Consider the following 25,292-nt stretch of genomic DNA (forward strand, 5'->3'; position numbering starts at 1 on the left):
TATATCTGTCCACGACCTTGCTTCACTCTATACTATCACTCCTTAGCAGATGTATAATCCAATGTGCACCTCGTGTTCCTTTGCCATTTGTCTATTTCTCCCATTTAAGCAGGGAGGGAGGCATAAAAGTAGTGTGATTCATGAAGGACAAACATGCTGGACTCCATCCACACACTCTAAACTCTTTTCCAGCTAAAAGGTCCCTGCCATTAAATGTGGTTTTTGACTTCATTTGTAATTCTTTTCACATTTCTTATCTTTGTTTCCTTCTGCCTGCAAACATTTTTTGATATATTCCTTAAGGTTAACAAATAAGTAAGAATCCTCTGAAGTGTGATGTTGCAAGTTTCTTTTTTTAGTTTGATCAGTTAATACAGAGAAGCTCTGAGTATATACATCTTATTCAAGGTGATTAATAGCATGGCAGACAGTTAGTTGCTGAAAGCTGGGGCTTTCAATTATCCCTATACATGAGATGTCAGTAAAGTCACTTTTCCTCTCTTTCTTTGTTTTAATGCTGAAGTATCAAATCTTCATCCTTCGATGAATTGGGAAGGTCCTGTAATGAGTCAAGGTGAAAAATCTTGTTTTCACTTGTAATTGAATTGAGTAAGACTAGAATATTCTCCAGTGCAAATAATATGATTGTCAGCTCCTGTTTTGTGATGCTGAGATTATTGCTTTTTTGCCCATTATAAATCTAAAATTCTCTCCTTTTGTCTGATAACATTAATATCACATTTTCAGTCACTATTTTAATCACTGGAAGTTGTAATCAAGTGATCCATAGCCTTCTCCTACCAACTTACAGATTGGGGAAAAAATTATAATTTATTTGGTATTATATTTCCTGTTGCATTTTATACACCCATGTTAATTCTCTTTGGAGTTTTTCATTTCAACTGTATGACTTGACTGTGGTTTACTTTGAATGTAAAGTGTCATTTTGAAACCAGGATTGACAGCTAAACAAGCAATTTGGTTGCAAGCGTAATCAATGTTGTCAGGCAGCTTCTTTGACAGAGTGCTCAGCAACAGAGAGGTTCCTATGGTATATGGAAGCAGGTATCATTTAGGGCCATCAAAACAGGCTCAGGGCCTGCACATGCATACTCCTCCCAGTCTCCACCCAGTTCACAGGAGTCACCTGCCACTCATTTATATAGGCATCCGTTAGTCTCGTGAGACCATGGATTTGCGCCTTGGAAGGCTTCCAGGGCGCAGGCCTGGGCAAGGTTGTATAGAAGACCAGCAGTTGCCCATGCTGCAAGTCTCCCCTCTCCATGCTACCGATGTTGTCCAAGGGAAGGGCACTAGGGCTGATACAGCTTGGCACCGATGTCGTCGCAGAGCAATGTGTGGTTAAGTGCCTTGTTCAAGGACACAACACGCTACCTCAGCTGAGGCTCGAACTAGCGACCCTCAGATCACTAGACTGGCGCCTTAACCACTTGGCCACGCGCCAACTCATCAACTGCACCACCTGCCACTCATTACCAATTCATCATCTGCAGCCTATTTAAACCCAGCCCTCAGTTGCAATCCTTGTTCACTCTTCGACCCAGCCGGCCTCAATCAGTTGCTCCTAGCCTTGGTGCCTGTGTCTTTTTGTATCTTCCTTTTGTTGTTTTGTGGCCCTTCATGGCTCACTATTTTACTGTTGACTATTGAAGTTATCACTCACCCCTAAATCGCCTCCACTACTCTGCCTTTACGTCAAATGTCCTTTACGTTTCCTGACCCAGGCACTGTGTATCTTCAGACTAAATCATGCTAATTTGAGGGAAATTATACATTCCCTTGTCATCAGGGAGCTCTCAGATTTCAGTAGCGTCCAGCATTCCCTGTCCAAGGTAACAAATAGTAGTGGTGCATATCCTCTTTGATTGCCTCATTCAGATGCTGAGCTGATTTATGCAACAAAGAGGACTTTGGCCACATATATGCTGTATCTGAGCCATTAACTGATACGACAGACGTGTGAGAAAACAAAAACTGCCTGCCACTTCTCAGAAGATCTCAACCCCAACAAAACCTGCCTTCACTGAGTGGTCATGTTTTTTAAGGTACGTCTGTACATGGCTCATTAAAGCAAATATCTAATCAGCCAATCACATAGCAGCAACTAAAACCATGAAGGCATAGTCAAAAGGATCATTTGTTTAGATCAAACACCAGAATGGGGAAGAAATATAATCTAAGTGATGTTGCCTGTGGAATGATTGTCGATGCTAGACAGAACGGTATGAGTATCTCAAAAACTGCTGATCTCTGTAAGACCATAACACATAGGAGCAGAATTAGGCCATTCAGCCCATCGAGTCTGCTTTTCCATTCCATCTTAGCTGATTTATTATCCCTCTCAACCCCATTCTCCTGACTAATCATAAATCTATCAACCTCTGCTTTTAATTACAGTGACGTGGCCTCCACAGCAGTTTGTGACAATGAATTCCACAAATTCACTTCCCTCTGGCTAAAGAATTTCCTCCTCATCTAAAAGCATACTGGTCGTTAGGTTAATTGGTCAAAGTAACTTGTCCCGTAATTAGGTTAGGGTTAAACTGGGGGTTGTCGGGATTTACTGGGCGGCATGGCTTAAAAGGCTGGAGGTCCTATTCTGTGCTTTAGTTCTAAATATATAAATAAACGGACATCTCTCTATCCTGAGGCTGTGCCCTCTGGTCCTAAACTCCCCCACTACAGAAAACGCCCTCTCCACATCCACTCTATATAAATTCAATAGGTTTCAATGAGATCCTCCCTCATTCCTCTAAGCTCCAGTGAGTACAGGCCCAGAGCCATCAAACACTCCTCATACATTAACCCTTTAGGGATAAGTAAGATAGGGATAGATAAGATAGAAGTAGGAAAGTTGTTTCCATTTGTTAGGTGAGACTAGAACTAGGGGGCATTGCCTGAAGATTCAGGGGAGAAGATTTTGTCGTCATCGTGGCTATCCCTCGAGGTTGAGGTTGATGGTCTTCGTTCTGAAGTGGCCCACGGAGTGAAGACGCCTGTGCTTGTATTTCTTCAATGTGTACTTGATGTTGCACTCCAAGAAGCACACGATACTTCACAAATCAACCAACTGATTCCAATGGCATGGAAACCACAACGATTGGAGCTGATGGATTTGTTGCAGCCTTCATCTGCCTTCACAGCCATTGAGTTCGAAGTAACTCCATACGCTTGTTCCACCGTTGAGGTCTTGGTTGGATTGTTCTTTGTCAGGGACCTCACCCTCAACCTTACCGCTATGGGTGACCCTACCAGGAGAATAGCTCCAGACGGCATTGCTCTCGGGATCACAGAACCACACAAGCTCCTCCACCACGACAAGGTGACAATCCACGGAGAAGAGAAGATTTAGGATGGAGATGAGGAGAAACTGTTTTTCTCAGAGAATGGTAAGTCTGTGGAATTCTCTGCCCAGGGAAGCAGTTGAGGCTTTTTCACAAAATATATTTAAGATACAGTTAGATAGATTTTTACATAATAGGGGAAATTAAGGGTTATGGGGGAAAAGGTAGGTAGATGGAGCTGAGTTTATGGACAGATCAGCCATGATCTTATTGAATGGTGGGGCAGGCTCGATGGACCGGATGGCCTACTCCTGCTCCTATTTCTTACATTCTTTTATTCCTGGAATAATTCTCTTGAACCTCCTCCGGACTCCCTCCAATGCCAGCACATCTTTTCTTAGATAAGGGGCCTAGAACTGCTCACAGTACTCCGTGAATTCTGGCAACATCTTCTAAAGCCTTATACAGTCTCCTGGGATTTTCACACACAACAGTCTCTAGAACAGGTGTTCATAACCTATTTTATTCTATGGAGCCTTACCATTAACCAAAGGGTTGGTGAACCACAGGTTGGGAACCCCTGCTCTAGAATTTACAGAGAATCGTGCGATAAGCATAAAATACCCAGTGAGCGGCTGTTCTGTGGACAAAACTGCTTTGTTAATGAGAGAGGCCTGAAGAGAATGGCAGACCTGTTCAAGCTGACAGGGAGACAACAGTAATTCAAATAGCCTCGTGTTACAACAGTGGTGCGCAGAAGAGCAACTTTGAACACACAACACATCAAACCTTGAAGTGGATGGGCTACAGCAGCAGAAGAGCACAAACATACATTCAGTGGCCACTTTATTAGGTACAGGAGGTACCTCATAAAGTGGCCACTGAATGTGTATCAGCTGGAAATAATAGGTGACACTCTCAACTCCTTCAGACTTCTGTGGGTTTATGCCACATTGCAGTGAGTCAGCTGTCTGTCAAGCAGTCTCCGCTTTCTGAGGTAGGGTCTGTGGTTCCCACAATGGCTTGATCAGCCACCTCAGAAATCACAGCACTGGAGCAGAAGCAAGTAGCCATTGATCTCAATAAATTGTGCAAGAAAACCTGCATGACTGGCAATTGTCTGTAAGCTACTTATATTTCTGGACTGAATAAAAGACTGTCCTAAGGGTCTCCTCTACAATGTTGTTATCCTGAGGCTAGTCCTTGTTGAAATAGCACCCCCTGAACTACCTACAGATTCCACTCAGTTAGAGCAAGGTGCATTCCTCCAAACATTTATCGTGAAGGAAACCATAAACATAAACATTATATTTCCAGTGAAGAAACCCTCTGCTCTAAAGGCTTAAATATTTTTCAGATTGACATGAACTATTTAGCTTCATTTTGGTCAAGAGTGATGCCCAAATATGCTGCCTTGCGATGCTCTCATCAAGGACAGGGTTGTGGTTGACAAAGTTCTTTGGAGTGTTCCTTCCAACAGGAGTTGGCTGCTTCTCCAGAATCAGAATCAGAACCTGGCATGTGTTGTGAAATCTGTTAACTTAGCAGCAGCAGTTCAATGCAATACATAATATAGAAGAAACAGAATAATAAATCAATCAATCAATTGCAGTATATGTATATTTAATAGATTAAAAATTGTGCAAAAACAGAAATAATACATATTAAAAAAGTGAAGTAGTGTTCACGTGTTCAATGTCCATTTAGGAATCAGATGACAGAGGAAAGAACCCACACTTGTCATTGATGTCAGTGAGTTGCTTAGGCCCCTCAATTCTATCTATCTACTATTTGTCAAACACCTGAAAATGTATTACACTGGATTCAGCCCCTAAGTATCCTATGGTGATAGGGCCTTTGACTGTCATCCTTAACAACAGGGTCTTTGATGGCTTCATCAAGGTCCAGTGCCGTCTTAGAATGTGCCTGTCAGCAGTATTCAGTGGTGGACACCTCCTTACACTTTAAGACCACCAAGCTTTGGGCAAACCCAAAATGCATCTTTTTGAAAGTTGATGATCGTTTAGCAGCTGTTGATGTTCTTTAATCTTGGGTCTGAATTACTGTCTGCTTCTTTTCTTTTGAGGCATGGTGGATCTACCTGTAGTGTATTTAATATTTCAGTAATATTTGAGTAATATTGTAACTATATTGTTTGATGAAGCATTCTTTGTTTGTTTACATAATGCATTATGTAAGAAGTATGTGAATGGCATACACCATTACATCACCATGTTATATGTGAGTGCCTCTCTAAAAGAAACCATATAGACAAGTATCCAGGCTCCTGTATTTCTGTTTTGATTAATTTCTGGAGTTGCAAAAACATAACATTAACAATCCAGCAAAATGCTTTCATTGGGGTTAGTTTACCATGGGTCTCCCATCTTTGTCATTAAATCATCCTGTCATGGTCCGGTCCGTGAAGTCTGCATTCTGGTTCACGGTCCGGTCCATTGATCCTTATTCCAGGTTTTCCCTTGCTCTGTTGAGGGTGCCTTAATTGAGGCACCTGATTCTCATTTTGGGCTGGCTACATAGATAGCTCCTGGGTTCAGCTTTATTTGCTGGACCCTTCCCTTTCCTTTCCTTCTGAAGCCTTGCTTGCAACCTTCGCCTGAAGCATCGCTTGCAATCTCGCCTGTAACACCGTCAAGTTCAGCCGCCGGAGAAAGACCAGGGCCTTGCTGTGTCAAGATAAGGAACAGTCTGTCGTTGTTTGGAATTGTCTCGTTGTGTCCTCGCCTTCACTAGGTAGGTCCGGCCGTTTGCCGCTACCTTGTGTTGGGAACCGTCTCTTTGTGTCCTCGCCTCCGCTGGGTAGGTCCAGCCGTTTGCTGCTAACCTGAGTGGAGAACTATCTTTTCGAGTTCAGTATACTTGATGTTGCACTCCAAGAAGCACACAATACTTCACAAATCAACCAACTGATTCCAATGGCATGGAAACCACGACGATTGGAGCTGATAGATTTGTTGCAGTGTTCATACTCCTTCACAGCCGTTGAGTTCAAAGTAACTTTGTCTGCCTCTTCCACTGTTGAGGTCTTAGTTGGATTGTTCTTTGTCAGGGACCTCACCCTCGACCTTACCGCCATGGGTGATCCTACCAGGAAAGAGCCCCGGCCCTTGGTCCTGTTCCCAAGGAGGGGGTCCTGGCTGTGTGTGCTCTGTATGAGTCCCGGCCCTACGTTCTACTCCCAAGGAGGGGTCCCAGCTCTGTGTTCCATGTTCCTGTGTTCAAGACCGAGGCTCCATGTTTCCTGTGCTCAAATCCAAGGCTCCGAGGTTCCTGAATTCCAAGTCCAAGGCTCCGAGGTTCCTGTCTCCCAAGACCAAGTCATGGCTTTGTGTTCTCGTCCTGTCCATGTGCCTCGCCCTGTGCTGGAGATCTCTCGTCCTGTCCAGGAGTCTCACATCTAGTCCTGTAGCCACGCCACAACCTGTAGCCACATCTTGTCCTAGCCTAAACCCGGGTTCCAGCTCTGAGTCAGGACCCAGGTTCCGAGTCCCAACCTAGACCCAGGTTTCAGGTCCTTGTCCAGGCTGTAGTTCCAGAATCCCATGTCCCTAGTCCAGGCTCCTTGTTCCTAGGTCCTTGTCCGGGTTCTGTGTTTCTTGTCCATGTCCTAGCCCAGGCCCTGCATCCTAGTCTTATCCAGGGCCTGTGTCAATGTCCAGCGTCCCTTCTTCCCCACTTCCCTTGCTTTCTTGTCACACTGAGTCCTGTTCCTAGTACTTAAGTGTCTGTGTCTTGCATTTGAGTCTGTCATCAATGCCCCCCTTATGATACATCCTGATTCTAGTAAAGCTCAGAGTTTCTTCACAGGTATCCACCAGCTGGAGACTTATTCACTGGTAATTTGTTCCACCATAAAACAGTATTCTAGGGATTTCAACACTGGAGGAAAAGTTTACTTAAACTTTCCTTGGTGAGGAAGGCTTATGACAGAGTGAGGTCATTCACACAGTACAGGGCATGCAAAGGGAATGGATTTGATTAGTTATATTTTCTTTAACTGTTCAATTCTTTCATATGTTGTAATTGTGCATTTATTTCATTGCATCTGATCTGCCCACTACTTAATGTGGAAACAATTGTTAGGTAGTTAACTCAGGAAAGGATTAATATCAGTAAATGGTTTGATGTGGACACTTGTCTACAGATATTAGGCTTGTACCCTGTACAAAATTAGTAGCAAGAGTTTTTCTGAGGTTCCTTGTCAAAGTACGGCTCCTGACATTTAGAATAAGGTGGTGAGTAACTCCTTTACTGCTCTGGCATGTTTAACAAATATAAGGCAAAAAGTGGAAAACAAAGATGGCTGAAGTTTGAAGAGGGATTAACTTGAACCAGTTTCCCATTTGGATTCTGGATTAATTTAATACCAATGTTCCATGTCAACTTGCCAAAAGTTTTCTAGAAATCTAGCTACAAGGAGTGGACAGGAAAATTGCTTAAGATGCAATTGGAATGGTGCAGCTCGAATGCCATCTATAAATTTGCTGATGGCACTACTATTGTTGGCAGAATTTCAGATGGTGACGAGAAGGCATACAGGAGTGATATGTATCAGCTAGGTGAGTTGTGTTGCAGCAATAACCTTGTGCTCAACATCAGCAAGACCAAAGAGCTAATTGTGGAAGGAATAAGTCGAGGGAACACATACCAGTCCTCATAGAGGGATTAAAAGTGGAAAGAGTGAACAATTTCAAGTTCCTGGGTGTCAACATCTCTGAGGGTCTATCCTTGGCCCAACATATCAATGCAGTTACAAAGAAGGCACAACAGCAGCTATATTTCATTAAGAATTTGAGGAGATTTGGTATGACACCAAAGACACTTGCAGATTTCTACAGATGTACCATGGAGAGTGTTCTAACTGGTTGCATCTGTCTGGCATGGGGGGGAGGGGGGAACAGGGGCTACTGGATGGATCGAAAGAAGATGCCGAAAGTGGTGAACTCGGTCAGCTCTATCATAGGCACTAGCCTCCGTAGCATCCAGGACATCTTCAAGGAGCGATGACTCAAAAAAGCAACACCCATCATTAAGGACCCCCATCACCCAGCACATGCTCTCTTTTCATTGCTACCATCAGGGAGGGAGGTACAGGAGCCTGAAGGCACATACTCAATGATTCAGGAACAACTTCTTCTCTTCTACCATCCATTAACACGACCTCACTACTTTTTTGCATTACTTATTTAACTAATATATATTTACTGTATTTCATATTCCTTATGTATTGCAATGTACTACTGCTGCGTAACAACAAATTTCACGACATTCGCTGGTGATATTAAACCTGATTCTGATTCCAATTCTGGTAGAAAGAAAGACATCTGTGGAAATGTTAATCCATGGATTTGCCTTCATATTTTGTGAAGGAAGGTCTGGCTCCTGATGGAAAGGTACTGTTTGCAAGCAACACACACAAAATGCTGGAGGAACTCAGCAGGTCAGGTAGCATCTATGGAAAAGAGAACAGTTGACATTTCGGGCCTAGACCCTTCATCAGGACTGAGTATTATTTGCAACCTCTTCTAAATGCCACAAACACTTATTATGCAAGAGTTTCTAATGGAAAATCAATTTATTTTCTTACAGAAACATCTGCATGATGCTAAGCTAGAGCACATCATCAGTGATGTAACCTGAGGTCATCAGGTGTTTCAGGTCTTTCAACATCATAGACCCTCGCCCAGGCAACCCAACCAGGGTTGATCAGACCCCGGCCTGTGCCCTAGCAGCAACCCATGGATCTGCCCTCTTTATTCAGAGCCATCTTGACGCTTTCTCTGCTGCATCTGTGGTGGTAGAAATGACTCTCTTTCTTCTCTCTCCCGTGATTCCAAGTGCAGTGTATACTTTGCAGAGTGACTGGCCTGCAAGGCCACGACACCCAACCTCCACGGGCCAACACTTTGCTCTCCAGCCCCTTCTTTGACTGTTGTTCTTCAGATCTTCATACTTGGCTCTTTTCCACTCGTAGGCCTCCTCCACGCGTTCTTCCCACGACACGGTAAGCTCAAGCATAAGAACGTGCTTCAATGAGTCGGTCCACAACACAACGTCGGGCCGCAATGTACTCTCTGTGATGTGGGGAGGAAACTGCAGCTGTTTTCCCAGGTCTGCTTTTAGCTTCCAGTCCTGCACAGTGAAGAGCAACCCGGTTGCTTTCTGGTGTTCTGTTGGTCCTTCCCCCTCTTTGACAAAGCAGATGGTATGTAGATTAAATTGATAGGGAAATTAATAGCTGTGAAGATATGAATGGGAAATACTTTGTCTTGCGAATAGCCCAATCTGACAACTCTCTTGTGTGTGAGTTATTGCAGTGGATTGGATAAATCAGTCCCCATGGAGCTTTATAATGTACTCCATTTATGCCTTGCATTAAAAATTAATTAGGTAAAAAAGGTTAAAAAGTAATGGGTTTAATGGTGCACTGTGTATCTTTTGTACTTTGGTTTTAATACAGCCAGAGGCAGTGACTGCTAATTAGCCTGCTGTTGCGGCATGTGGGTTTAAAGGATTTCAAAATAAATATTTGGTTCAATTGAAAGACAAAATTAGATCAAAACAGACACATGCATTATACTGTTCCTTTTTACCACGGCTAACCTGCACTGGAAAAAGGACACTGAGCATCTTTGGTGCTACTGTATTCAATTACAGGAGCAGAGTTTGTCTATTTTGGGCAACTCAGCAGCTCATTAATATGTCATTCAAGGCTGCTAACTACTTACCTGCGTAGCTGAGTGCCTCTGAGCACGGTCTAACCTTGTTATCTGCCTAGGCTTCAATTTATGCTTGCCACATTTTTTTGCTGATGCACATGCCAGATGAAGACCTTGGGCAGCTTCAATCAGATGCTTCCCAAGTATAGGCATTCTGTCCCTTTCCATTCACTCATTCTCCATTTTGGATTAATTAAGCTTTCTGCTAAGTCATTCTGACAGATATCCCTACAAGGGTAGATGAGGCAAGAGCCGATGTGAGCTTGTGTGCCACCCTATCATTCTGTGCTGCAAACTCAGTGCTAAACAGTGGACCCCCCCCCGCCCCAACTTTTCAATGATGTCAACATTCTTGGATCCTAGCATCGTCAAAAATTCAAAGCTGCTATAAACTCTCCTACGGAAAAAGGGTTCCTCTTCCAGAAGTCGGATACATGATTTCAGCTTTATTGCTAGTCCTGGGTTAGATAAGACAAAGAACATTTGGGTTCTGCTTACATCTAGTGATATGTTAGTCTCGCTCAATATTTTCTCCAGGTTTGGATGGTTTGCATAGTGACCAAGTCACTCTCATAAAATTGAAGGCTTCGTATTTAATTTGACATTTCATCCTCAAGCAGATTGAACATATTTAAAATTGATGTATTTACAGCAATGCTCATCTGTAAGATTTCTAGAGGTTTTACAATAAGGATATCTGGGTTCTGAGGTTGCAAAGTTGAGAGTCTTGATATCAGACTGAGGAAGCTGGTAGATGAGATTCAGGAGCTGTCTAAAATAGACTCAAGAGCTGTCATAAAACGCTACCATTGGTGAGGCAAAATATTATCCAGGAGAGGGTAAAGTAAAATGATAGTAAAATTCTGCAGATACTGGAAATGACTAAAAGTGAAAATACTGGAAAAACTCAGAAGAGAAAAGCAAGATTGAGGAACACTCATCAGAAATATTAACTGCTTTTCTCCACAGATTCTGCCTGACCTGGGAGAGGTCCTGTTTTATTTGAGGGGTATGCAGACACTGTCTAAGATCCAAAATTGGCACTATTTGTAGAATATGTGGGAGTCAGCAAAACAGTGATAATATTGGTGATCCATTCATCTCGGCTCCCTAAAGTTAAGAAACTTGTAAACATTGTCACTATAGATTTCTTTACAAAACAAATCACTCCATTAGAAATAAAGAAATTTTGTACTGAAATACTCAAGCTAAAGAAATTCTCTTTATAACATAGTGCACATTATTAATTCAGTACAATTTGAAAATATTCAGGTACAGTCTGCTTCTGAAAATTCAGTCATTTCTGACTTTAAGATTAATGAACAATGCTATTTTTATTAATCCATCTTAATATACCCAAGTAGGAACTTGGGACTAATTAAAGTGATTGATCGATTTCAAGTAAGGGATTTTAAACTTGTTAAAAGCATTAACTAGAGCTTCTTTTCAAAGGTACTTCAAAAGTATAGGTACTTTTCCTATACTACAGGACTGAGGACAAATAGGGGAAGATAGTTTTTTGGTCAAATCATTCTGGCTTTTTGGTGAAGGTTGATGTGATTGTCATTAGAAAAGTGTAGCTTTCCAATTGCAAACTGGGAGCTCCTCTGGTTTGTGACACCCGGGGTGAGGTGGCAGTGATGTGTGGCATCTCCAATCATTTCAGTTTAGCAAATAAGTCAAGGTTACATCTTCTGTTAGTCTGCTAAAGTAAATTTTTGTTATATTGTGGAAAGTAAAAGCACTGTCTTGGCTACGAAAGCTATCTAATATGTAAAGCCATTAGAATTCAGTTCTATTTGATTGGAAGAATACATAGTCCATAGAATAGTTACTCTTTATTTCCATTCTATATTCATCTGTTTTGGAAACTTAAAGTGGATAATTTAACAAGAGAGCCTGTTTCACAGTAAAAAGGTACCAATTGCTTGAGCTGATCGCCTTCATTTCAAAGGACCATTTGCTGACACCCTCATTACTATTAAATGTTTAATTGTTGATGATTTTATTTTGAATGTCCATGACAAGAATTGAATCATATTACCTTTTTCCCTCATAGACCTTTCACCCAGTAAGTCTATGCCAGCTGTCAAAGTATTCCTATTAATCCCTCCCCTCCTTTATTTCCCTGTAACCAATTCAGAATCACAATCGCAATCAGGTTTATTATCACTGATGTATGTTGTGAAATTTGCTGGTTTGTTGTAGCAGTGTGCTGCAGTGCATAAGATATACTATAAATTACAATAAGAAATATATATTTGAAAAATAAATCAGTAGTGCAAAAATAGTGAGGTAGTGTTTACGAGTTCATGGATGGTTCAGAAATCTGACAGTGGGGGGGAAAAGCTGTTCATAAAAAAGTTATGGAGTGGCCTCAGCCTTCTCTACCCTCTCTTTGATGGTAGTGATGAGAAGAGGGCATGTCCTGTGTGGTGGAGGTCCTTAATGATGGATGCTGCCTTTTGGAGGCATCACTTTCTGAAGATGCCATTGATGATAAGGAGGCCCATCATGAAGTTGGCAGAGTTTACAACCCACCATTGACTTTTCCGATCCTGGGCTGTATTTCATCTCAAATGCCCATTAACTTCCCTTTGATTCTCTTCTACCTATCTGGTCACCTCACTACAGGAAGGATGTGGAAACCATAGAAAGGGTGCAGAGGAGATTTAAAAAGTTGTTGCCTGGATTGGGGAGCATGCCTTATGAAAACAGGTTGAGTGGACTCGGCCTTTTCTCCTTGGAGTGACGGAGGATGAGAGGTGACCTGATAGAGGTGTATGAGGTGATGAGAGGCATTGGTTGTGTGGATAGTCAGAGGCTTTTTCTCAGGGCTGAAATGGCTGCCACAAGAGGGCACAGGTTTAAAGTGCTTGGAAGAAGGCATAGAGGAGATGTCAGAGGTAAGTTTTTTACGCAGAGAGTGGTGAATGCGTGGAATGGGCTGCTGGCAATGGTGGTAGAGGCAGATATGATAGGGTCTTTTAGGAGACTTTTGGATTGGTACGTGGAACTTAGAAAAATAGAGGGCTATGGGTAACCCTAGTAATTTCTAAGGTAGGGACATGTTCGGCACAATTTTGTGGGCTGAAGGGCCTGTATTATGCTGTAGGTTTTCTGTGTTTTCTATGTTTTTCTATCTATGCCAGGGGCAATTCACAATAGCCTTGCAGATCATCTTTGGGATAAGGACTCAGTGGAAAACCCATGTGATTATGAGTGAACGTGCTAACTCCACACAGACAGCATTCATGGTTATGATCAACCAAGACTGCTGGAGCTGTGCACTATCTGTTGTGCTTCTGAGTCACTTCACATCTTACATGAGGTAGGAATCATATATAGGCCTTCACATAGCAGCCAAGATGTAGGGTTGAGATTGCAAAGGGAGCTGGAAAGGTCATGTAATAAGGGTAATGACACTCCTGTAATGGGGTACTTCAATGTGCAAGGGGACTGGGAAAATTAGGTTGATGTTGGACTGCAAAAGAAGGAATTTGTCAAATCCTTGTGAGTTTTTTTTTAGAGAAGCTTGTGCTTGAATCTACTTGGAGGAAAGTCTATCTTAGATTGGGTGTTGTGTAATAACCCAGATCATATCAAAGAGCTTAATATAAAAGGAACCTTTACGATTCAAGGTCCCAAACAGTCCTTCCAGGTGAGCCAACACTTCACCTGTGAGACTGTTGGGGTCATTTACTCTGTCCAGTGCTCTCAGTATCCTCCTGTATATCAGTGAGACCCAACGTAGATTGGGAGACCGGTTCACCGAGCACCTACGCTCCATCTGCCAGAAAAAGTAGTATCTTCCAGTGGCCATCCATTTTAATTCCACTTTCGATTCCCATTCCGATATGTCAATCCTTGGCCTCCTCTACTGTTGCATGAGGCCACACTCATGTTGGAGGAACAACACTTTATTTTCCGTCTGGGTAGTCTCCAACCTGATGACATGAACATTGATTGCTCAAACTTCCGGTAATGTCCTCCTCCACTCTCCTTCACCATTCCCCATCCCCTTTTCCCTCTCTCACCTTATCTCCTTGCCTGGCCATCGCCTCCCTCTGGTGCTCCTCCCACTTTTCTTTCTTCTATGGCCTCTGTCTTCTCTATCAGATTCCCCCTTCTCCAGCCCTGTATCTCTTTCACGAATCAAGTTCCCAGCTCTTTTCTTCATCCCTCCCAACTTCCGATTTCACCTATCACCTTGTGTTTCTCTCTCCCTTCCCCCCTCCCCATCTTTTAAATCTACTCCTCATTTTTTTTTCTCCAGTCCTGCTGAAAGGTCTCAACCTGAAACGTTGACTGTACTCTTTTCCATAGATGTTGCCTGGCCTGCTGAGTTCCTCCAGCATTTATTGTGTGTTGCTTGGATTTCCAGCAACAGCAGATTTTCTCTTGTAATTGGGTTGACATTTGAGGAGCATTTGGCAGCTTTGCGCCTGTACTCACTGGAGTTTAGAAGAATGTGGGGGTTCTCATTGAAACCTTTCAAATGTTGAAAGGATTAGATAGGGTGGATGTAGAGAGGATGTTTCCTATGATGGGAGTAAACCTAGAGGGCACAGCCTCAAAACTGAGGGACAATCTTTTAGAACAGAGGTAAGGTGGATTTTTTTTAACCAGAGAGTAGTGAATCTGTGGAATGTTTTCCACAGACTGCGGTGGAGGCCAATTTTGTGAGTATATTTGAGGCAGAAGTCAGGGATCAAAGGATATGGCGAGAAGGCAGGTGTGTGGGGTTGAGTAGGATCTGGGATCAGCCATGATGGAACGGCAGAGCAGATTCGATGGGCTGAATGGCTTAATTCAGCTTCTATGTCTTGTGATCTTATAGTCTTAAATTTCCTCTAACATACCAGGGCCCTGATTCTGTTGTTCCCTTTAACACATTGGGGTCTTGTTTCTTATGTTCCCTTTAACATGCCAGATACCTGATTCCCATGTTCCCCTTTTCACATCAGGGCCCTGGTTCCTTATTCATGTTTTCACAAAACTGTTGCCAAGTCCTCGATCTGAAACATTCCAGTCCCTTTTCCCAGATGCTGCTTGACAATCCAAAAACTTTTCGTTTTGTTTCCAGAGTCCCAGGATCTGCACTCCTTCTTTTCAATACCTGCACTCCTTCTTTTCAATACCATTGGGCTGGAATGTGTCTGGCTGTTCCGTTGCAACTCTGTGCAAGTGTCGTGATGTTTGGTTTTCATCTCAATTAGATACAAATTTTGACATGAATATCCCCACAGCTGTTGAATCACCTCAAACAACTGCACAATCTCCTATGAGCCAGAAGGAGATTGAATATCGCAAGGAGAGGCACACTTTTAGTCAGAGTAGGTAGAAGCTTAATTCTATTTTAAAACAATACTCTGTTAAGATTATTTCAGGGGCTGCAATCTTTAATCAGAATAAGGTTTAATATCACTGGAATGTATTGTGAAATTTGTTAACATGTATTTTAATACATTTGGTTTTTACTTTCCCTATATTTAGTCATTTTATGATCTGAGCTGTTGTTGTCTTGGGTTGGGGACGGAAGTAGATGCTTCTGAAGTGTTTTGATGCAGTCTTTAGGCATTGGTGTCAAGCATGAAGGCTGGAGAATACCCCTTTGTTTTAGATTAGGGGTGTGAGAATGTTTCCTACAGCAGTGCCACAGTTAATCCAAACTGTGACCTCACTGAGGGAAATATTTTGACCACCTCCCCCTCACTATGGGTTGCAAAGTTAAGCTATTTTACATTCAACCATGTTGGGTCGCACAGTGGTGCAGCTGATAGAGTTGCCTCAGAGCTCGAGTGACTCAATTCAATCCTGACCTTTTGTGTCTGTTAAGAGTTTGTACATTCTCCCATGTGGATTTTCTCTGGGAGCTCCTGTTTCCAGCCTCATTCCCAAAGCAGTGGGCCGTTATGTTATTTGGCTGCATTAAATTGCTCCTAATCTGTAGGTGAATGGCAACAACAGAGGATGGGAGAAAAAGGCATTGAAAATTTGAGAAACTAAAATAGGTGCTTGATGGTCTGAAGGGACAGTGAGCTGAAGGGAATGTTTCCTTATTATGTGTGTCTATGTCACCTTAGTCTGAATATTTTTCTGTAACATTTTTATGTTGGATAGGATAACAATGGAAGTGGAACAAAGGTGGAGGGGCAGGTAGTTTTGAGGAAGCAGAGAGGCTACATATTGATTTAGACAGATTAGGAGGATAGGCGATGGAGTGGTAGACGGAATACAGTGTAGGTGTATGGTCATGAACTTTGGTAGAAGAAATAAAAGAGTAGACTATTTTCTAATCGGAGAGAAAATTACAAAAATCTGAGGTGCAAAACAACCGGGGGGTCCTTGTGAAGGATTCCTTAAACATTAATTTGCAGATTGAGTCAGTGGTGAGGAAGGCAGATGCAATATTAGCATTCATTTCAAGAGGACTGGAATATAGAAGCAAGGATGTAATGTTAAGGCTTTATAAGGCACTGAGGAGACCTCATGGAGTATGGTGAGTAGTTTTGGGCCTGTTCTAAGACAGGATGTACATACATTGGAGATAGTTCAAAGGAGGCTCACAAAATTAATTCTGGGATTGAAAGGCTTATCATATGAAGAGTGCTTGATGACTCTGGGCCTCTACTCACTGGAATTCAGAAGAATGAGGGAGGATCTCATTGAAACCTATCGAATGCTGAATGGCCTCGATACAGTGGATGTAGAGAGGATGCTTCCTATGGTGTTGGAGTCTAGGACTAGAGGAATAGCTCTCAGAACAGAGGGACATCCATTTAGAATGGAGATGAGGAATTTCTTTAGCCAGAGAGTGCTGAGTCTGTGGAACTCATTGCCACAGGTGGCTGTGCAGGCCAAGTCATTGGATATATTTAAGGTGGAGGTTGATAGATTCTTGGTCAGTCAGGGCATGAAGGCATACGGGGAGAAGGCAAGAGATTGGGGACTGGGGCTGAGAGGGAAATGGAACAGCCATGATGGGCCAAATGGTCTTTACATCTTATGGTCTTACAAAGTTCATATTTGGGGACATCTTTCCAATTCATGCTCATTTTTCTTTTTCATTGCCAGTACAATGCCTGCTGCTATTAAAGTTGACCAGCTGTTCCCCGCCTGGAGGATATATGTGCAGATGAGTAGCTAGACTGGGATTAGTGATTGGTTTATTATTGTCACATGTACTGAGATAGATGAGAATTAACCCTTTCGTTCCCAAGATAATATATGTGAAGCATTTGATGGCTTGGGCCTGTACTCATTCGGAAATCGCATTGAAACCTACCAAATCTTGAAAGGCTGCATAGAGTGGACATGGAGATGATGTTTTCAATAGTGGGAAAGTCTAGGACCAGAGGGCGCCAACTTAGGCTACATCCACACTACGCCGGATAATTTTGAAAATGCCGGTTTTGAGTAAAAACGCAGGCGTCCACACCAAGCGTTTTTCAAAATATCTCCGTTCACATTAGGACAGATATTTGGGCGAATCTCCTCCTACTGGGCATGCACAGGACACAGAAAACAAGCGAAGAGGAAACGGTATACTTGGTGCGAGTTTGTCTAGTTACAGACTAGAAAAACTTTAAAGGAATTGCTGTTGGCTCTCGCGCAGGAGGACTTAGAACTAAAAAAACAACAGATACTTGAGCATATGGAGGCAACCGACAGAGAGTTCACGGACAGTATGACCCTACTGACGACGAACACTGAAAAACTGACTAACTCTGTTGCATTAATAAAGCACCTTGTTAAGTGTATAAAATATGTCTGCATCAGTGTTATCTTGTATTTCCATACAACGTCACATTAGGCTGTTACACATCTATTGTCAGAGAAGTACTTGCATAAATAGGTAAATCACCTTCATACAAGCAAGGACAGAAATCAGGGCAAAGTGAGTATACTTATTTATTTAGTAAGCTATGGATCAAAGTATTTGGTGAGTACATTTCTAATTCTTCTGGCTTAAGTCTCGTTGCCGTCTGTTCTGAAATTGTTAGGTTGTGTGAGGGGCTACGTTCAAGTAAACAATGAAATGCTATGTTGCTGCCATCTGTTCTGGCACGTCATGACAGCGTTTTTAAATAGTCAAAAAAGCTCACTTTACAATTTAACTCTCACGCCATTCACACCGACTGTGCGTTATAACAGCCGTCCGGCAGTGCTTGCGCAGTACCAAGCAGAAGCAGAAAAAGCATTTTTGTTGTGGTGTTGTCATGACAGTGTTTTTAAATATCTCCGTTTACCCCATCTACACTACAACGCGCAACAATCGTTTTCAAATTTACACGCTCTGGAGAGTGTTTTAGAAAAGCTCCGTTTTCGTGGGATGAAAACGCCGTTTCAATGTGGACAGAGGGTCAAAACGAAGAGCAAAAGCTTCGTTTTCAAAATTATCTGGTGTAGTGTGGACGTAGCCCTAGAATAGAAGAACGTCCCTTAAGAACACAGAATTCATACATTATTATTGCAAATTATTGCACATTGGTAAATTATTATTGTGTATATTATTATTCTGTACTTTATTATTAGTTAAGTCTGCTCACTGCTAAGTGTGTTTTTAAATGGTGCTACTGTAATGAAAGAATCAATGGGGATCAATGAAGTATTTATTATCATTATTAGATTAGGAGGAACTTATTTAGTCAGAGGGTGGTGAATCTGTGAAACTAATTGCCACAGATGGCTGTGGATGCCAGTGAATGGGTTTATTTGAAGCAGAGGTTGATAGGTTTTTAGTTAGTAAGTGTAACACCTGTGTTACGCTTGTCTTGTGTGACTCGTCTCTGCACTCTTTATGAGGAAATCTAATTACATAGTACTACACCAGATGCTAGTCGGCCATCAGAAGCTCTAGCTATTGAAAGGAAGGCAGTGAACAGAAAACACAGTTTAGCTCCTTTCATGACAAGTTCTCCAACTTTTAAACAAAGTAAATCTCATTTAGAAACTTATTAAAATCTTTACAAAAACAATGTTTTTCCAGAAAATCAAATTCTGATCCTTCAAATGAGAAATAAACTTGTACATCCAACCATATTAAATCCTCAATGTCTTGAAGCATTTAGTTCGCATACTGGTTCTTCGATTTTTTAGGAGGCTTATCATCGTGTTCCTTGGTTCATTAGATGAAATTGTGGGTCATCCACGGAAAATCGATTCACAAAATTTCACAAAAATACCTGACCTGTACACAACAGCAATACAATCCGTAAGCTCTTGTGCACATTCTATTTTCTATTTCAAAATAACTCACTATCACATTGTCATTTCCATACATTTCTCAGCTACAACACTACCAAATATATTTCACACACAAATTATACACTCGGAACAGTAACTCACCAAATCCCTTGGTATGACTTAACAGAACTAGTTCAGGTTACACAGTAGACATCTTGGACACCACTCTCTGCCTATATCGTCTCGCTGTAGCTGGTGCTTGTTGTAGCTGTAGCTTCAATAAATCTTTTATCGATATCCTCTCTCCTCCAGGGTGTCACCCTGAGGATTTCCAGGAAGTAGGGTAGAGATACCAACTATTAACTTCACTTTTAACAGTTTGTATCTTTTGTTAGTTTCTAATAGCTTGCTGCATTTCTGTCACTTGTCCACACCTGTGTCAGCCACACCTCGTTCTCGCGTAGTTCTCTTTTTTTTAATTCGGTAAACCTCACTTCCATCCCTCCACAGGTGGAGCTTTCTAACATTATGTCTTTGGGTTTAATTAGCCTGGGTTACATAAGGGCATCAAAGGTTAAAGGGAGAAGGCAGTTGAATGGGGTTGAGAGGAAATACAAATCAGCCATGATCAAATGGCAGTGTAGACACAATAGGCTGAATGGCCTAATTCTGCTCCTATGTCTGATGGTCTATTACAGTGATTTTTTTTTGCATGTCATCTATACAGATCCTTCCATATGTATAGTGAAGTAGTAGAAAAGGAAATAAAATTACAGAATACAGTGTTATAGTTGCAGTGAAAGTGCAGAGTCATGACAAGCTAAATTGTGAGATCAGGGATTCATCTTTATCGTACAAGAGGATTGTTCAAGAGTCTGATAATAATGGAATAGAAGCTGTCCTTAAGCCTGGTGGTACTATTATCAAGCTTTTGCATCTTCTGCCCAATGGGAAGGGGAGTAGAGAGGATGACCGGGGTGAAAGATGTCTTTGATTACATTGACTGCCTTTCTGAGGCAGCGGGAAATGTAGATGGAGCCAGCAGAGGGAGGCTGGTTTGTGTGATGCGTTTGGTTGTGTTCACAAATCCCTTAATTTTTTTGTAGCCTTGGTTACAGACTGATAGCCCTGCCATTCTGGTCTGTGATGCAACTGGGTAGGAGGCTTTCTGTACTGCATTTATAAAAATGTGAGTGTCAATGAGAACATGCCAAATTTCTTTAGCCTTCTGAAGGAAAAAGAGCCACTGGTGTGTTTAGCTGGTCAAACATTCTATGTTATGGATTCCTCTTAAGCACATTTTTTGGTGACCTGGAAACCCATTCTGTGAAACTTGGAGGTAGTCTACTAGCTAACAATATGTAAGATCTTAGAAGGTAAAGGCTTAGTAGTGGTCACCCATCTCTGTTACATGAGATAAATACTTCATTCCTCCTAGTTTCCATCAAGTGTCCAAATGAAAGCTCTGGATCCCTCTTGGGGTCAGCAAGGTCTCCACTTCTACCAAACAATCCCCAGCCCACAAAAATGGGTTAGGATTACAGTGAGTTCCCTAGATCGGATTGGAAGAGCTATCATTTTGCCTCACTGCTTTAAGCAAAAGCTATACATTCAGTGTGTAGCATAGCTGCAGTATCACTGAATTGTGTCTGAACTCCAGAAATGAGCAAGCTGCCCGAGTTGAGTTTGCCCATTCTCCCTGTGAATACATGCATTTCCCCTGGGACATTATGCAGGCATAAGGGATTAGTTTGCTATTTAATTGCTAGTTTAATTAGTTCAGTACAATATCATGAACAGAGGAGCCCCTTCCTGTGCTATACTGTTCTATGTTCTGTTCTATTTACTCTTATCAAATCACTATTGAACCCTTTAAAGCCTTCACTTTAATAAACAATCAATTTCCTCCTAAGAAGACAGAAGCCAATGCTCTGAATAATCCCGAGGTAGGTCAGTTAAGTCATGGTTAAAAGCAAAAAGGAGCTCTTGTCTGTCCAACCTTGGTAAACCAAACCTCCTTCACCTACCAGCAGGAGAATTTCCATTTTGTTCCATCACCATTTTGTGTAAAAGTCTCTGCCATGCTAAAATTGGGCATCTTACTCCATGCTTCTGGTAGACTGCTCCATTGTAGACAATCAGCTGTATTGCAACTGTAGCAACAAGCAATCTGTTGGAAGAGCAGCACATGAGATGTCGAGGAACTCAGAACTAAGCAGGTCAGGCAGCATCTCTGAAGGGAAATGGGCAGTTGATGTTTCACCTTGAGATCTTTCATTTGGAACTCGAGTTGCTCCAAATTCCAGCATCCGCAGTTTCTTGTCTCCCGTTTGTTTCAGGAACTTGGTAAGTCAAGCCACAATGGAGGTGGTGGAGAGTGTGAAGGGAATTGTTGATGCTTCAAGTCGAAGTCCCCCCCCCACTCCAGGACTTTGAACAGAAGCATTAACAATTTTGTTACCCCAACCTCAACCCACAGGTGCTGCTTGGCCTGCCGAGTCCTCCAGCAGATTAATTGTTGTTAATGACTAACAATTAATCTGCAATCTCTTGTATCTGTGCATGCTTATTATTATGTAAAAAAGATACTTGCCTCATCCCAGCTACTTGGGTTGGATTCAGATCTGAGGTGGAGAGAGAGAATCAGAGATTATCAATTCATACCACTCCTAGTTTACAAGAAGATACATAGCATAGATTTTAAATTTTCATTAGTTTACATCTTTCTCCATTCTAATGGCTTGCAAAGCAATATGCAGTGATTAAGCTCACCTGTTTACTGCATTTTAATTTCTTTCACCATCAAGTATAATTAAGTCCAGATTTAAAAAGTGGTCTGTCAGGAATTTGAGCTGATCCCAGTTAAACAGCTCACACAGCCATTAGCTCAAATTCAGTTGCATCGATACATATAATGAGCCATTTTATTCTGATTTTGGCTCAGGCACAAACTGTAAGCTGAATGAGGAATGGAGTGTTGTGACAATCAGCCTTGTTCTACTGCCAGGAAAATGTCTTTTAGGTACAGATTTATTGAGCATTGGCTTCAGCCTTGGGTCGGTAACCTGCTTTCCAGTTGACAGCTTTCTTTGAAAGTGGCCTTCTTGTTTTTAAGTGTGATGCTGGTCAGCTTCCACAACTATGTGCATTGGCTGTCAGCTTAAAGCCAATACTATCAGAGCTCAACGACGTTTTTAGTGCTTCGGTGCACATTGCAATCGATTTTGTTTCAAATATCATGTTCTTAAAGGTTATGCTTATATTAACAAGGCATTCCCGCTGACTTTTAAATTTCAAGTTATTTTCCTTGTGTGAGCCAACAGATTTCTGAGTAAAATTTTCAAACCGACTATTGAACTGTGCAGTAGAGATCTGTATTGTGGGGGGAAGAAGGAGGGTGGTAATGACTGGTTTATTTTTGTTCATCTCACTGGAAGCTGTGGAGTTACTTTTTTAAAAAACAGCCCTCTCTTCACCTCTCCATTCTCACTGGTTTTTATTCTCTCCTCCAGAAATATTATGACTTCAAATGTGGTACATTTTCAGTGCTGTTATCCTTTGGCCGTAGAGCATAGAAACAGAACCATTTGGCCCAACATATCCATGCACCATAGGGATCCTTCCTTAATTAGTAACATCATGGCAGAATGCTTTATAGTACCAGTGACTCGGGTTTATTTTCCGCTGCTGCTTGTAAGGAGTTTTTACGTTCTCCTTGTGACTGCATGAGTTTACTCTGGGTGCTCGGCTTTCCTCCCACAGTGCAAAGGTGTGCCAGTTGGTAGTTTAGTTGGTCATTGTAAATTGTCCTGCAATTGGGATAGGATTAAATCAGCGGATTGCTGGGCTTCGCCTCTCAAAGGGCCAGAAGGGCCTATTCTGCCTGGATCTCAATAAATAAATAAGTAAACTCTTCCAGCACTTGGCCATGCCTAGTCCTTTCAAGTGTTCCTTTGGACACGTGTAAAATGCTGTACAGTGACTCTGCTTCAAACTCACTGTCCAGCAATGTATTCCAGGTAGTCACCACTGGAGAATCAATGTCATAGTTAGCTCCCCTCTAAATCCCTTAGCTCACACCTTTTAGTTTTATCTACAGTACTGCACTCACATAGGCCATTCTTTCATTGGGCCTAGCACACTGTTCCATTGTGAATGGGATCCCAAACCTGTACTTATCCAAAATCCACACAAGGTAAGGACAAATTGATCAGGCTGAGAAGCATTTGAGCACTGAGCATTACAACTAACCACTGAAATTTTGAGGGATAAATAAAGAATTGAGATATAAAGAATGTACTGAAACCATATGGACCAGTGTTTTGATTTTGTAATGTGTTAGTACATGTTCTCTAGCAATGTTCCCAGTGGAAATTTGCCAGGAAATTGAAGACCAAGCTGTGCAATATGAGGTGGGAATGAGTCCCATCAGAAGAAGCACTTGAAACCATACTCTAGAGGCAAAGCTGAGAATAGACAGCCATCAGAGGGTGGTATTGTGCCAGCATCACTACCCTACATCACTGATATACTGTAGCTGCTCAAAGATTTCTTCTAAAATTGTCCTCACCAATACATTTCCTTTCTCCACAGTGTTATTTCTGCACGAAGATACTACTTTGAGGTGCTTCATAAACAGGATGATAGAGGATCTGATCATGTGGAAGTCGGGGTAAGTAACTGTAACTCAGCAACCTCATCTGAATGGGACATTCAATATCAGCATATTCAGGAGTTTGTCAGGCCAAGGATGGGTAATTGCACCTTTTGGATTATTTGACTGCTCTCTCAATTAAACATAAAGGACCAAGGTTAACGTTAAAGATCCTGCTGAAAATTGTAAATTGTACTTCCTAAATCAGGTAATATTCTAAACAAGGATTTAGCAGTTTCATCATTGTGAAATAGATGGAAAAGTGGAGACTGGATGGTGAGACCAGTTTGCAGTTTGTTGCCTCCTCTCAATTGGAGTCTTGTTCTATAGGCAGTCTGAACATCTCATTTTATGCGTCAACAATTTTATTTGTAAACAGTTAGTAATGCTTAACATTTAGGAAAGAATGATAATGGAAAGTGTAGATAAGTGTAGATAAACTGCTGGGGGAAACTTAGTTAGAGCAGAGAAAGGTGGATGTCTGGTGGTAGGACACAGATCCGCTGTGTTCATTTTGTTGATAGAGAATTGGCTTGAAACACACTGTTCCCGTGTTCATCAAGATCATGAAGATCAATGTGGCCTTAACCAGCAATATGATGAGTTGGAACAATGCCACAAAGTAAAGTGATAGCTTCATAAGGAAATCTGGACACAATAGAAGGAAGCAGCCTTGTTCACATAGTTCTTAGTTAATTGTTAGGTCTTGAATTTTCTGGTATTGGGATTTAAGGGAGACTGGAAATAGTCATAGTCATACTTTATTGATCCCGGGGGAAACTGGTTTTCGTTACAGTTGCACCACAAATAATTAAATAGTAATAATAAAAGCATAAATAGTTAAATAGTGGTATGTAGATTATGCCAGGAAATAAGTCCAGGACCAGCCTATTGGCTCAGGGTGTCTGACCCTCCAAGGGAGGAGTTGTAAAGTTTGATGGCCACAGGCAGGAATAACTTCCTATGACGCTCTGTGTTGCATCTCGGTGGAATGAGTCTCTGGCTGAATGTACTCATGTGTCCAACCAGTACATTATGTAGTGGATGGGAAACATTGTCCAAGATGGCATGCAACTTGGACAGCATCTTCTTTTCAGACACCACTGTCAGAGAGTCCAGTTCCATCCCCACTTCATCACTGGCCTTACGAATGAGTTTGTTGATTCTGTTGGTGTCTGCTACCCTCAGCCTGCTGCCCCAGCACACAACAGCAAACATGATCGCACTGGCCACCACAGACTCGTAGAACATCCTCAACATCGTCCGGCAGATGTTAAAGGACTTCAGTCTCCTCAGGAAATAGAGACGGCTCTGACCCTTCTTGAAGACAGCTTCCGTGTTCTTTGACCAGTCCAGTTTATTGTCAATTCGTATCCCCAGGTATTTGTAATCCTCTACCATGTC

General features: G+C 41.9%; 1 protein-coding gene across 1 annotated transcript in view; it reads left to right on the plus strand.

Annotated features, from left to right (window-relative positions):
* Nucleotides 1-25,292, plus strand: part of LOC140205083 (N-acetyl-beta-glucosaminyl-glycoprotein 4-beta-N-acetylgalactosaminyltransferase 1-like) — an 872,662-nt gene that overhangs the window by 607,183 nt on the left and 240,187 nt on the right. The window contains exon 8 of the mRNA XM_072272248.1: nucleotides 23,828-23,906. Within this exon, the coding sequence (XP_072128349.1) occupies nucleotides 23,828-23,906 (79 nt within the window). The remainder of the gene's footprint in view (nucleotides 1-23,827; nucleotides 23,907-25,292) is intronic.

This window comes from Mobula birostris, chromosome 11 (genome assembly GCF_030028105.1).
Source record: "Mobula birostris isolate sMobBir1 chromosome 11, sMobBir1.hap1, whole genome shotgun sequence".
Classification (NCBI taxonomy): domain Eukaryota; kingdom Metazoa; phylum Chordata; class Chondrichthyes; order Myliobatiformes; family Myliobatidae; genus Mobula; species Mobula birostris.